This window comes from Silene latifolia, chromosome 2 (genome assembly GCF_048544455.1).
Source record: "Silene latifolia isolate original U9 population chromosome 2, ASM4854445v1, whole genome shotgun sequence".
Classification (NCBI taxonomy): Eukaryota; Viridiplantae; Streptophyta; class Magnoliopsida; order Caryophyllales; family Caryophyllaceae; genus Silene; species Silene latifolia.
In genome coordinates, this window is record NC_133527.1 from 11,349,931 (window position 1) to 11,363,552 (window position 13,622).

General features: G+C 40.0%; 1 protein-coding gene across 1 annotated transcript; it reads right to left on the bottom strand.

Moving 5' to 3' along the window:
* Positions 1 to 12,488: 12,488 nt before the first annotated feature.
* On the bottom strand, positions 12,489 to 13,046 carry LOC141633858 (uncharacterized). Its single transcript, XM_074446235.1, has one exon. The coding sequence runs from the start codon at positions 13,044 to 13,046 to the stop codon at positions 12,489 to 12,491; it is 558 nt and encodes a 185-aa protein (XP_074302336.1).
* Between the last annotated feature and the right edge of the window lie 576 nt (positions 13,047 to 13,622).

The window sequence follows — 13,622 nt, forward strand, 5'->3', positions numbered from 1 at the left end:
ATGGACGACCCGAGCGAGTTAGGTGATCCACATCTTGGTCTTCGCCATTTTGGACTATTTCTTTGACTAAGGAGTTCTCGATGAGATACTCGTCCTCGTCGTCATCGGCCCAAACCCCATTGATTGCTGCTAGTTCCTTCATCCTTATGACGTCACTTTCTAGTTGTATGATTTTATTGACTAGCTTGTCGACCACGGCGACTATTTCTTGCATAGTGGCGTTTTGAGAGAAGGTCAATGGTATGCGTTCTTTAGGCGTTGCCTTGGGATTGCGTAAGTTGGTTACCATATTTTCTAGTTCCCATACTTGTCTATCTACACTCCTTGCCCATGCGATGAAGTCGGAAATGGTAGGGGAGATGGTAGAGTAGAGTCTTTCTTTCTCAATCGCATGAATTTCATTTTCGGTGGGAGAAATGAGATGTGAGCAATCTAAGGTAGATTCGTCACTTGTAATCACTAGAACTCCAAGAGGATTCTGAGTGTTGTTGGGTTTACCTCCTGGTGGAATTGAAAGTCGACCGTCTTCAATCATATCCTGAAGCACGTGTTTCAACTTGTAGCATTTTTCTGTATCGTGTCCCTTGCCCCTATGGTATTCACAGTAGGAATTTTCGTCCCAGAATTTGGACTTCCTTTCAGGTTCGGGAGTAGGCCCAATGGGTTGGAGTTTACCTTGCTTCATTAGTCTTTTTAGAGCATTGGAGTATGTATCCCCAAGGTTTGTGAACTTCCTTGGTGGGCTAGTTTTCTTGGATGGTTCGAGAAGGTTAACTTCGTCGGTCTTGCTAGTAGAGCCGTATGAACGACTTGTGGACCCTTGGTACCCTCGACCTACCGTTTTGGACAAGAGTCCTTTACGGATGTCGTCTTCAATTCGTGTCCCTAGCACAGTTAAGTCTTTGAAGGTTTTGATGTTTTGATATCTCAAATGGTTGGCATATATGGGCTTGAGATTATCCACGAACTTTTCCACAAGAGTGGCCTCATCCGGGCGTTCAACTAGTTGGGTACTAGTCTTCCTCCACCTACTTAGGAAGTCGGTGAATCCTTCTTTGTCATTTTGGGTAAGAACCTCTAGAGTGCGCATGTTGACTTGTATCTCGGCATTATCCGCGTATTGTTTTGAGAACTCGATGGCGGCGTCCTCCCAAGTAGCGACCTTTTTGTGATCTAAAGTGTAGAACCATTGCTTTGGGATGGTGTCAAGAGATGAAAGAAAGATCCTTAAGAACATCTCGGGTTTGATGCCTTTGATAGACATGTAATCCTTGAAGGCGCGGATGTGGTTCAAAGGATTCTCTTGTCCTTTAAACTTAAGGATATCCGTCATGCTAAAGTTAGTGGGCAATTTGGAATTGACGGCTTCATACTTACGATTGTTCTCCCTGTAAATGTCATTCCCCTTAAGGTACATCAATTGCTCCTCTAGGTATTGGAGTCTTTTCTCAGCTGCGGTTGTCCCTTGAAAAGGGGTCTCATCTTTAGACTCGTCATCAGAAAACTGTAGTACTTCTTTTTCAGGAGGAGGTAACTTTCCCTCTACATCAAAGATGCGGCCTTCGATAAGGTCAAGGCGGGCATATGTTTGGTCTTGAGTGATTTGCATTTGGGCTATCGCGGCTAGGATTCGATCACTATTTTCTTGAATTTGCTGGAGGTTTGTTTCATCACTTGACCCAGGCATCTTGGGAACTGGATAAGAGATCGACGACGAATCAAAACACGATCGACCATTCTATCACACTTGCTAAAAGAGGAAAAGTTTTGACTCGTGAAGTGGGTGTGTGCCACTTGTGTTGAGTGAGTTTTGAAAAAAGACAAGGTCTTTGAAAATGTGTGTCCTAGCCAACTGTAGTGTAGTTGTAGGAGTGGACTCGAAGTGAGATTTGAAATGGGCTTGCGGCCCGAATTTTGACACGACAAACGGACAGAGTTTTGACCGGATTTTGCGCTAATTAAAGGCCCCCTTTTTCGAAATTTTTGATTGAAATTGGGTTTTGATTTTTTTGAAAATTCGTCATGATTTATTTTGAAATGGTGATCACGTAAGGTTTACATATTTATACAAGCATTATAACGGGATGCTGAGTGCATTTAGAAGGGTTTTGGTTTAAAGGGTGGGTTGCCATACCGAACCATCAAACCCGAAGTCTGTGGAGAGGCTCGTGCCAAACAAGAGTAAGGCCGATTCCTAGTCCATTTCCTAAAGTAGTGAAGGCCCTTGATACAAACAAGAGTAAGCATCATGGTATGGATGACGTCAATCGCTATCCATCCTTAGGCCCAAATAAGAATTAGGACCGTTTAGACGGGACGATTGGTCGAATGGGTTGGGTTGGGCCTAAGAAGGCCGAATTAAACGGTCTAGGAAGACCGAGTTATGAAAACCGACAATTGTCTTGTACGAACTTATTCCCTAACCTTGTTCAAGTTTCACCCTAGCTACACGTAAGTGTACTCCCCAGCGGAGTCGCCAAACTGTGGACAGCGGGCCGCCCACGGGGGGCGCTTGGTTGAGAAACGAGGGACAAGCGTTTGCATTTTGTATGGAGTCGCCACCAATTTTTATGGGAAATTGGAACCGTTCGAATACCTCGTGTCATGTCAAGACACAAAGTAGTGACATGAACACTAAGCAATCGTTACCCTTAGCATTCTATGTCTAGAATGACTCTCGTGGATGCCAATGAACACGGGTGCTCACGGAGATCTGGAGTAAGGGGTGAGGGTACGTATTAGGAAGCTCTTTTGATCGAACACCTAATCCCGCCCGCCTCGATAGCGGCCTCTACTAATGATTAGGGAGTTTATTCGTACTTGATATATCGTCGGTTATATGCATGCAATGCAACATCCATTAGATTAATCCTAGCATGTGAAGAATTAGACTAAGTCGGTGAACAATTAGTTTAACAAACAATTGGGTCGAAGTTGGATTTAATGTTGATTACATGTGAAAGCATACAAACAATAAAAGAAATACAATGACTATAAATTACAATAATGAAAATTACATTAATTACAACGGAAGGGCGATTTACGTCGAAAATACCTTTAAAACGGATGATTTTGAGAAAAAGGAATAAAAGAAATAAAAGAAATAAATTACGAACAGGACAGAAGTGATATTACGGATATTAGTTAATTAATATGTAGACTAATTAAACTACGTCAAGGCAGAAAAGGAGTTCAGGGACAGAAATCACCCTGGAACAGGCGCAGCAGGAACTGCGCCCTTTGGAAGAGGCGCAGCAGCTGCTGCGTCTGTTCCAAGGGTGAGTTCTGGCTGTGAAGCCGGAACTGCAAACCGTTAATGTTGATTGGTGATTTTAATGGATTGATTAATAATATTACTCGGATGGAAGTGATTAGCAGATTATTTAACATATGAATGGGTCAATAAAACAGTGAAACATGGATGAGACGGAATGCAAATGAATTAATTACATGAATGAGCGATGTTAATGATTAATTAGTGACATCGGCGAATAGAACAAACTAAACCAATTATTAACTAAACATGATGAATTAATGACAAATTAATGACTAAACAGGATGCAAATGTATCAAAGGTGAATCCCAGAAACTCAATATGATGAAATTGAACCTCTAAAACTCGGATTGAATATTAATGACGAAAAACCCTCAAATATTGATTATTTGGGATTTAAGCCGGATGAATGACAATTAAACATGTTAATGATGATGAATTATACATATGAATTATGAATGATAAATAATTATACGAACGAATTAAAGAACAACAAAAGAAAACAAATAAGACAAAAGACGAATTTACAGAGGACGAGGAAGAAGAAAAGAAGCAGGAACTGCGGCAGCCTCACGAAGAGGCGCAGCAGGTGCTGCGCTCCTTCGAAGAGGCGCAGCAGTTGCTGCGTCTTTTCTCGACGTCTGTCTACTGGAAATCCGCAAAAAAGGTTTTGAAGACGGTTTTAGAAATCGATTTTAAAGATGCTTTCGACGTGAATCTTACAACGATGATTACAATATATAATAAATAACAATAAATAAAAGAGAATTATTACACCCTCAGACTTACATGTTGACGGAACGAGACGAACTAAGAAGATCGATTAGTGAATGCTCGACGCGAATGCAAGGAAAGAATGCCCTCAAAAGAGGAAAGCGATTTAACAAGTTGATTAATTAGATTGATTGAGTGTAGTGGTCAAATTGGTCGGTCATGCAACGGAGAGGCTGGTACCCGGAAAGATCCGAGCTTACGTGGTCGAAGGTTCAAGCACGTAGGCGCCAATTAGTAAGAACGAAGTCTAGAATGCAAAGGGAGAAGAGAAGGGCGGACACTCGCGTGAGAAATATGAGGAACGAAAGCTCCTATTTATACTAATCACGCGGAGGTTTAGGGTTTCGGAGACTCTTTGGAAGTGAATCTCGGAAAGATATAAAAAAGATACGTAAATCATGCAAAGAAGGGCCTGGGAAGAGGCGCAGCAGCCCATCGCGTCTCTTGGAAGAGGCGCAAAGACTGGGCTTTGCGTCTATTCCCAGGAGGTTTCCTCCTGTTTAAGAAAGATTTCCGCGTTTAAGTTATGGTAGGACGGAATTGATTCGATTATCTTTTGAATATTACGGGATATTATTTGCCAAAAGATAAAATTTGAGAAATATGGAATAGAATTATCCTAACATTCCGAACATTCGACTCGGGATTTAACAAATATCGAAAAATGGAGACGGTTTTGACCCGGACTCAATGCACTCTAATTATCACAAAACGACCGTATCAGGACGTAGATGACAACTAAGAGGTTGACATTAATATTTGAGCAATCACTTGACGATAATCTTACGAATTGTCACAAATCGTTCCGCGAATCAAACATGCGGCCCAATCATCACCGGGTGGTTTGCGAGAGGTGCAGAAACGAGGTGTCTACATCAAGCATTATGAGTTTATGACTATAAGATCTTCGAAAATCCTTTGATTATTGTTGTTGAAGTTAGTTTGGACTGGTTTTTCAGATCAACTGCGGGTATTTCATAAATTTTAACATGTTAGTTTGTTTCATAAGTATGGTAGGGCAGTTTTAATTTAAGAACCATGTACTATAACTGGTCACAACCTATGTATTTGGTTGCTTAACAAACATCAGTACATGTCGAGATAGAGAAAATTGATTGTTGAGGTTGTGTTGTCATGTTTTCGTCTCATAATCTTTTGATCGTATACTCCTCCTTTCTTGTAAGTTTGACCTATACATTCTTTTAGTGCATTCATTTCCCGATCGTTAAGCTGGTAAATGTTGACTTGTGCATAATGGTATGTGAAAGTAAATTTAAAATACACTTTTACAGGTGTTCTGTCACAACAAGCCCTGCCCTAAAACTTGGTGCATGGTTAAATGAGATCAACTAGTGTTAGAAATTACTAGTACATTAGTGATGTTAACATAGAATTTGGAGAACAACTTATAATTTTATGTTCTGCAAGTAAGCGGCATCATGATGTCCTTATATTTGTGTAGGAAACAGGTGATTTTGCTGCATTATAGTTACCGGCTATGGTTGTAGAGGAATGGTCGCCAGCAAGTTGCAACACAGACCTCAAGTCATGCTATAGGAAATCAAAAAAGGGACACAGACCTGAAGTCAAGCTAAGGATATAAAAAAAAGGAACGCAATAGACACTCATCGGAGTTCAGATGATGCTTGAGCTAATAGCATAGGTGTATATCTTGAGTTAGGTATATTATTGTGGCATTTGCAAACTAGACAGTGGCATAGAGCATATATCAATATGTATGGTGTTTGGGATGGTGATAAATAGTAAAGGTGGGGCACTACCAAAGAATTGGTACTGTGTAATTGTGAATTTTGAAGTAAAAGCTGCCTTTGTTTTAATTGTACAATTAATTATTAATTTATTTATTATATTATATTTTTTTTTTTTGAAAAATATAAAAAGAATAGAGAACTGTTGCCTACACTAACCGTTATCTTTTCTCGTGAAAAGAGAACGCTCATGAGGCCTAACTGTTCTCTTTTCTCAAGGAATAGAGAATGGTCCAGTAGTACAACTGTTCTCTATATTGTGAATAGAGAATGCCTCTTCTAACCGTTCTCTAAGCTTTAGAGAACGCTGACCTAAAGAACGCCTCTAAAGCATTCTCTAAAGCCCATTTCAACAGTTCTCTAAGCCTATTTTTCAAGTAGTACAAATGGATCCATCTATTTCCCTCCCTTCTATTTCCATTCTACCACACTTGTTCTCCTCCTTTCCGTCCGCTTCCTTTTCCACTAAATCCGTCCATCCAAACAAAACCCTAACCACTAAGCTCAACCTAGAATATACAAATATTTTATTTATTTGACATCAAAACTCTAAGGGTGCGTTTGGATAGGGAGATTTGGAGGGATTTGAAGGGATGAGAAATCCTTTGTTTGGTTAGCAAGATGGAGGTGGAGGGATTTGGAGGGGAGGGTAATTAGATCCCTCCATTTCCCTCCTCCAAGCCAAATTATTTCCCCTCCAACAAAGGCAAGATTTGGAAGGAAAATGACCACCGCCATTCTCCCTCCCCTCCCCTTCCCTCCCTTTCTCTTCCCTCCTCCCCCCTCTCCTCCCTTTCCCTTCTATTTTGATATCCAAACAAGGCCTAATTGAAAGCCAACACACTACGGAGTATGTAATTATGTAAGTGCTCTAAACTAGGGCGCAGGTATTTTCACACATTTACAGGCCAACTTGCATACAGTAGAACATAAACTTATGAACAAGTTGAAGTACTATAATCCACATTCCAAGCCGAACAAAAGGAAAAGGCCATTATTAAATTAAATAAAAACAATTACCAGGCGAAAACCAAGGCGAACCAGTAATTTGATTCGACACAGCATTCGTTGCAGGCTTGCAGCTCCTCATTTGCCTTCAATTCATACATGCAAAACCAAAATATCATCAACAAAATACTCAGAATTGAATTACTCAAAGAAAATTATTATAATCAAACAAAAACTTGTATATGAAGCATTACCAGCAATATATGACGGTAATTCCCACGGCAAAGTAACATTATACTCATTTTTTCAATTTTAACCACAGTAACACTCTAATTGTTTAAAAAAACTGTAAAAATCCGAAATGAAACCGAAAAAAAAAAAAGTTTTTGTTCGAGCATGATAATTGACATGCAGCAAAAGATTTAGTCAATCGAGTAAGTCTCCTGAGAAACCGTCTCATCTACGAATAATGTGATAAAAAAATTCAAACCTAAGGAAATGTTTGAAGATAGATCAAATTTGGAAACGTAGTTGCTCTTTCATGTACAACTTTTACTCTTTTATGTACATTTTTTCATTTTATTTCCAAACCATACCCTTCCATGCTTAAATTTCTTTGTTCTCTTTCTCATAAAACCTAATTAAATTTATGTCAAATTCTTCAATTATCTATCTTAATTCTTCATAACGAATAAGTAATTGCTTCATTCTATCAACAAAACACATTAACTTTAGGGTATTAATTTGATTTAATCATTTGTCTATAATTAGGATTTTAAAATTTTTAATTTTCAATTAGTTTGTTATTGGGAGGGGTAGCAGACTAGCAGTAACATCAGTAGGATGAGATGATGAGTACAACTAATAGCACTAAATTGCCCACACATTAATTTGTTGAAGAGTATAACAACTTTGTTGCTGCATTTGAGGAATTGTAAATCAAAGTACATATACTATTGAGAATCTGCGTTATGTCTTTTTCCTTCTTGATTTTATGATTATGCTTTGTAGCCTCATTGTTCCTGAAATTTATTGGAGTATGATTTTAGTATGTCGTCTGAGCAAGAAATAATTTCACAAATTATCACAGTTAAACATTTGAAGGGAAATCGATAAGGCTGTTGTGTTTTGGAGGAGCAAAAGCAAGTGGAGAGAAGAGGGATTGAAAAAATAAAAAGGGTAAAACTGGAAAATATGTACTTGATAGAGTAAAATACGTCCATGAATGAGCATGACCCATTTGGAAATTAAATTTTACAATAAAACGGAATCCTTGATAAAATAAGAACAATAAAACAGTTTAGAACAGTAAAAAAGGAATTCATGCGCTAAAATTACGAACAATTGGAAGAATAATTGAAACCTTGATAAAATAAGAACAATTAAACAGTTTATAACAGTAAAAAAGGAATTCATGCGCTAAAATTGCGAACAATTGGAAGAATAATTGAAATCTACAACGAAATCATTCGAATTACGAACAAAAAAAGCGAAATTGCGATGAAAATTTGATGATATTCGCATCAAAATCGCAATTGAAATAAGAATATTAGAAACTGGTATAGAGATAAACGTGTAAGATAGAATTGTGTTATTGCAAATTAGTGATTATTACATTGGTATTCTAATCTATATATACAAATGAATAAATCTATTATTTACGGAAATGAATAAGTAATATACTAGAGCAAGGAAATTGTTTCCAAAACAGAGGAGGAAACAATCGTTTGTTGCCTTGTTTGTGAGGTGTGGTTCCAACGGTTCTTTGGCTGAGGTTAGGAGCGTAATACCCCCCCGCAAGTTGGAGTGTGGAGGTTCGAGACACCCAACTTGGAGAGAAGGTCATTGAAGGGAGCACGGCCTAGAGCTTTAGTAAGGATGTCCGCGAGTTGAGCTTCCGTATGAATATAGCTTGGAGCAATGACACCCTTTTTAATTTCATCACGGATAAAATGGCAATCAATTTCGATATGCTTTGTGCGTTCGTGAAATACCGGATTTCGAGCAATGTGAAGGGCCGACTTGTTATCACATCGAAGTTGAATGGGTTGAGAATGATTTATTCCAAGAGATTGCAGCAAACCCTTTAACCATTTAAGTTCACATACGGTAAATGCCATGGCCCTGTATTCGGATTCCGCGGATGAGCGGGATACCGTTGCCTGTTTCTTTGTCTTCCATGAGATAGGTGATGAGCCCAGAAATACGATGTAGGCCGAGAGGGACCTACGTTGGTTAGGGTCGGTAGCGTAGTCGGCATCGCAATATGCGTTGAGGCGTAAGTCACTATCTGAGCGGAGAAGGATGCCTTGACCCGGGGAATTCTTTAAGTACCGAACAACAGTCAATGCGGCCTGCCAATGATCACTTGTGGGATTATTCATAAACTGTGCGAGAGTATGGACCGAGTATGTCAGCTCGGGGCGAGTAATTGTAAGATAAACGAGGCGACCCACGAGACGGCGGTATGGTTGAGGGTTGGACAGGGAGTCGGCTTTTGATGAGGCTAGCCGATGGTTTTGTTCCATGGGAGTAGATGTCGGTTTTGTGCCAATGAGACCGGACTCAGTCAATATGTCGAGGGCATACTTCCTTTGTGAGATGAAGATTCCAGATTTATGACGAGCAATTTCGAGACCAAGGAAGTACTTAAGCGGGCCGAGATCTTTCATATGGAAGCACGTGCTTAAATAACCTTTAAATTCCGTAATAAAACTTGGGTTATTTCCACAAATTACTAAATCATCCACGTAGACGAGGACGTGTACCTCGATATTGGAGCGAGAGATCGAGAATAATGAGTGGTCATACGGGCATTGATGGAACCCATATTTAATGAGGGCAGAAGCGAGCTTGGCATACCAACATCGAGGTGCTTGACGGAGCCCGTATAAAGACTTTCTAAGACGACAAACTTTCCCATCGGTGGAGGGAAGAAAACCCGGTGGAGGTTTCATGTAGACCTCTTCATGAAGATCTCCATGAAGGAAAGCGTTGTGGACGTCCATTTGATGGATGTCCCATTTTTTGACAGCTGCAATAGCGAGATGTGTGTGAACGGTAACTAATTTAATAGTAGGAGCAAAAGTTTCATTGTAATCGACACCTTCGACTTGGCGATTACCCATAACGACCAAACGAGCCTTATATCTTTCAATGGAGCCATCGGCGTTATATTTTATTTTGTAAACCCATTTCGAGCCGATGGCTTTCTTGTTGGGAGGCAGATGTTCAAGGGTCCAAGTATTATTCTTTTCGAGAGCCTCAAGTTCAAGTTTCATCGCGGTGCGCCATTCCGGTATCTGCACGGCATCTTTATAAAAACTAGGCTCGTGGTTTTTAGTCACGGCCGACAAGAAAATTTTGTGATTAGGGGAAAATTTGTTGTAATTAAGATAATGGGAGATAGGGAAAGCGGTACCTGAAGACGATGGTGTGGCGATGAGTGAGTTCAACGAAGGACGAGGTTTTGAGAGAACGAAGTCTTTAAAATTAGGATTAGGAAATTTGAGGCGATGACCTCTTCCTAAATGGTCCGGGTCGTCCGATTGATGAGACGGGTCAGAAGGGCTAGCTGTAGACGGCGTGGTCGTTGGTGTGGAGGATGGAGGAGGCGTGTCATTTGAGATCGTGGGGGTCGGGTCGCAAGGGTTGTTGTCGGGCTGACTTGTGGTTGAGGGAATGTCAGTCGTAGGAGTGTCGACTGGTGGGTTGGAAATGATAAGTGTGTCATCGGTTGAAGGGTCAAGAGTAAAAGACGATGAATTGTTATCGAGTTCATGAATATTCAAACTTTTATAGGGAAATTCGTTTTCGATGAAGATGACGTCTCGAGACTCAAAGTAGGACCCAGTGTCTAAGTCGAAAAGACGCCACCCCTTCTTTCCAAAAGGGTAACCAATAAAAACACATTTTCGGCTTCGAGAAGCAAATTTATCGCGTGAGCGATTTAGAGCGCGAGCATATGCAAGGCAACCAAAAATTCGAATGTTTTCGAACGGGGGTGGTTTGTTAAAGACCATTTCATATGGGGTTTTACCATTTAGAAGCGGTGTTGGAGTGCGATTTATTAAATGAACCGCACTTAGGACACACTCACCCCAAAAATATAAAGGCAAACTCGCTTGAAAGAGAAGGGCTCGTGCCACGTTTAAAATATGTCGATGCTTTCGCTCCACCCGCCCATTTTGTTGGGGGGTGTCGACGTTAGAGGTTTGAAATAAAATGCCCTGTTCGTGAAAGAAAGTTATAAGATGTTTAAATTCTGTACCATTGTCGGTCCGTAAAACTTTGATTTTCTTTTCAAATTGACGCTCTATCATTGCGAAAAAATTTAATAAAGTTTGTTTTGTATCGCTTTTGTGACGTAAAAGATAGACCCATGTAGATCTTGAAAAATCGTCCACGATAGTTAAAAAATGTTGAGACCCGCAGGAGGCATTTTTCGAGTATGGCCCCCATAAATCACAATGAATAAGGTCAAATAAAGAGGTAGCATGACTAGTACTTGAAAAAAATTGTTCGCGGGTTTGTTTCGCTTTTAAACAAATGTCACATGTTGCGCTATGAAAAACATCCTGAGTACGAAAATTTTTATTAAAGAAAGGTAAAAAACGGGAAATATTGGAAGAGGGGTGCCCCAACCTTCGGTGCCATAATTCCATAGGATTGGGAGACCCGGTTAAACAAGCATGTGCTTTCTCGTCTCGGACTTGTTGAAGATAGTAAAGTCCTTCATATTGCTCACTCGCCCCAATCACCGTCTTCGAGATACGGTCCTGAATTAAACACAAATTACGAGAAAATTGAATAGTCAAAGAAGTGTCAATAAGCAAGCTAGACACCGAAATAAGATTGCAATTCAAATTTGCAGCATACAGGACATTATGAAGAATTAACCGAAAGGATAATTTGACATCCCCGCTTTGTGTAGCGATCGTAAGATCGCCGTTTGGTAGACCAACAGAAATAGGAGAAATGGATTTTAAATTCGAAAAAAAAAAAAAGAAATGCAACCCGACATGTGGTGTGAAGCACCTGTGTCGATAATCCAAATAAAGGGAGAAAAATTACCATTCGGACGGTCAGCAGAGTGCTCTGTTTTGCGAGCCTGCAACATATTGCTTAATTCCTCCAACTGACTCGAAGAGAGTGAGTTTAAATCGATCTTATTGAACGTAGTAATAGGCGGCTGTGAGGAAGCAGACACACCTGTATTTGCATTTGCATGAACAGACGCCATATGGGCTTTCGGGTTCGAACCAGGTGCTTTCATTTTGGCTCGGTCTGCCTGAGTATTATGACGGGGGTCCAGGATGTAAACGGCGCTACTTAAATCAGTAGCATTGGGGTCAATGATGATACGGTGACGGGGACGATCCCCCCACCAATCCGGGAAATTACCCGTAACTTGATAACAGAACCTAAGGCTGTGACTCGACTTCTTACAAGCAATACAATAATATTTGGATGGTTCGGATGAATTACGACGGTCACTTCTAGCATCACTGCGTCCTCCTCCACCTGACTGCCGTGAATGATTATTAGAACGAGCAGCAAAAGCCATGGCAGTCGGTGTGGACTCAGTGACATTAGCGGATATATTACGAACTCCCTCATCTTGTAATAGACGGTTATAAATAAGATCTAAAGAGGGAAGAGGAGTAATACCGACAATTTGAGAACGAGTATTAGCAAAGCGGTCATCGAGACCCATTAAAAAATCACGTACTTTGCGTTTTTCGCGTCGAGCGTTGATAAGAATCACCAATCACAGTGCACGGACTGCACGAGCATGCGGGAGAGAGCATCCGATTCGAAATAGCATTCCAAATCGCCGTCATCCGTCCATAGTATGTAACCAACGGCTCTGTTGGACCTTGACGACAAGCCATTAAATCGGCCTGAAGTTGATAAATACGGGCTTCGTTTATTTGGCAGAAACGATTCTTTATGTCTGCCCAAACCAGTTTTGCTTCGGGACGAAGCGCAATTTGATTTCGTAAGGTAGAATCGATCGTATTATAGATCCACATGGTGACCAACGCATTGGTTGATTGCCATGTTTCAAACGAAGCATCAGTAGAAGACGGCTTTGTGATGGTGCCGTCTAAATAACCGAGTTTACCCTTAGCCATAAGAGCAAGTTGAAAAGATCGAGACCATTCATCGTAATTGTTCCCATTGAAAACGACGGGGGTTATGCTATGACCCGTGTTCTCAACATGAACAAACGAAACAGACGGTGGTTTTGTGGTATTAATAACTTCAGAATTAGTCATGATTGTAGAGAAAGGAGAAAAAAAAAATTGACAGAGGAAGACGATGAAGAGTATTAGATCTGTAAAGAAAACCTAGAGCTCTATGATACCATATTAGAAACTGGTATAGAGATAAACGTGTAAGATAGAATTGTGTTATTGCAAATTAGTGATTATTACATTGGTATTCTAATCTATATATACAAATGAATAAATCTATTATTTACGGAAATGAATAAGTAATATACTAGAGCAAGGAAATTTGTTAAGATTATAGAGGGGAGACGATAATAAGAGATAATGTATTATTGATTGATGATTCTGATTCAATACAAATGCATATATATAATAAACCCTATTAGGTTAAACCCTAACCCTAGACAATAGACGGCCTTAATGGGCCTAATACCCTCCCGCAATCGTAAAGGCAGTACATTGTACGAACTTTACGATTGGAGAATTACAAAAAAAAAAAAAAAAAAAACATAATCAATAAAAAAAGGTCTTCATCTCGATCTTTCTTCAAGAAATTTCTCATTTTCACAAGGTGGTAAGGGGTGCGTATAGGACTCGCCAGACAATTTTCATTGCGTATAG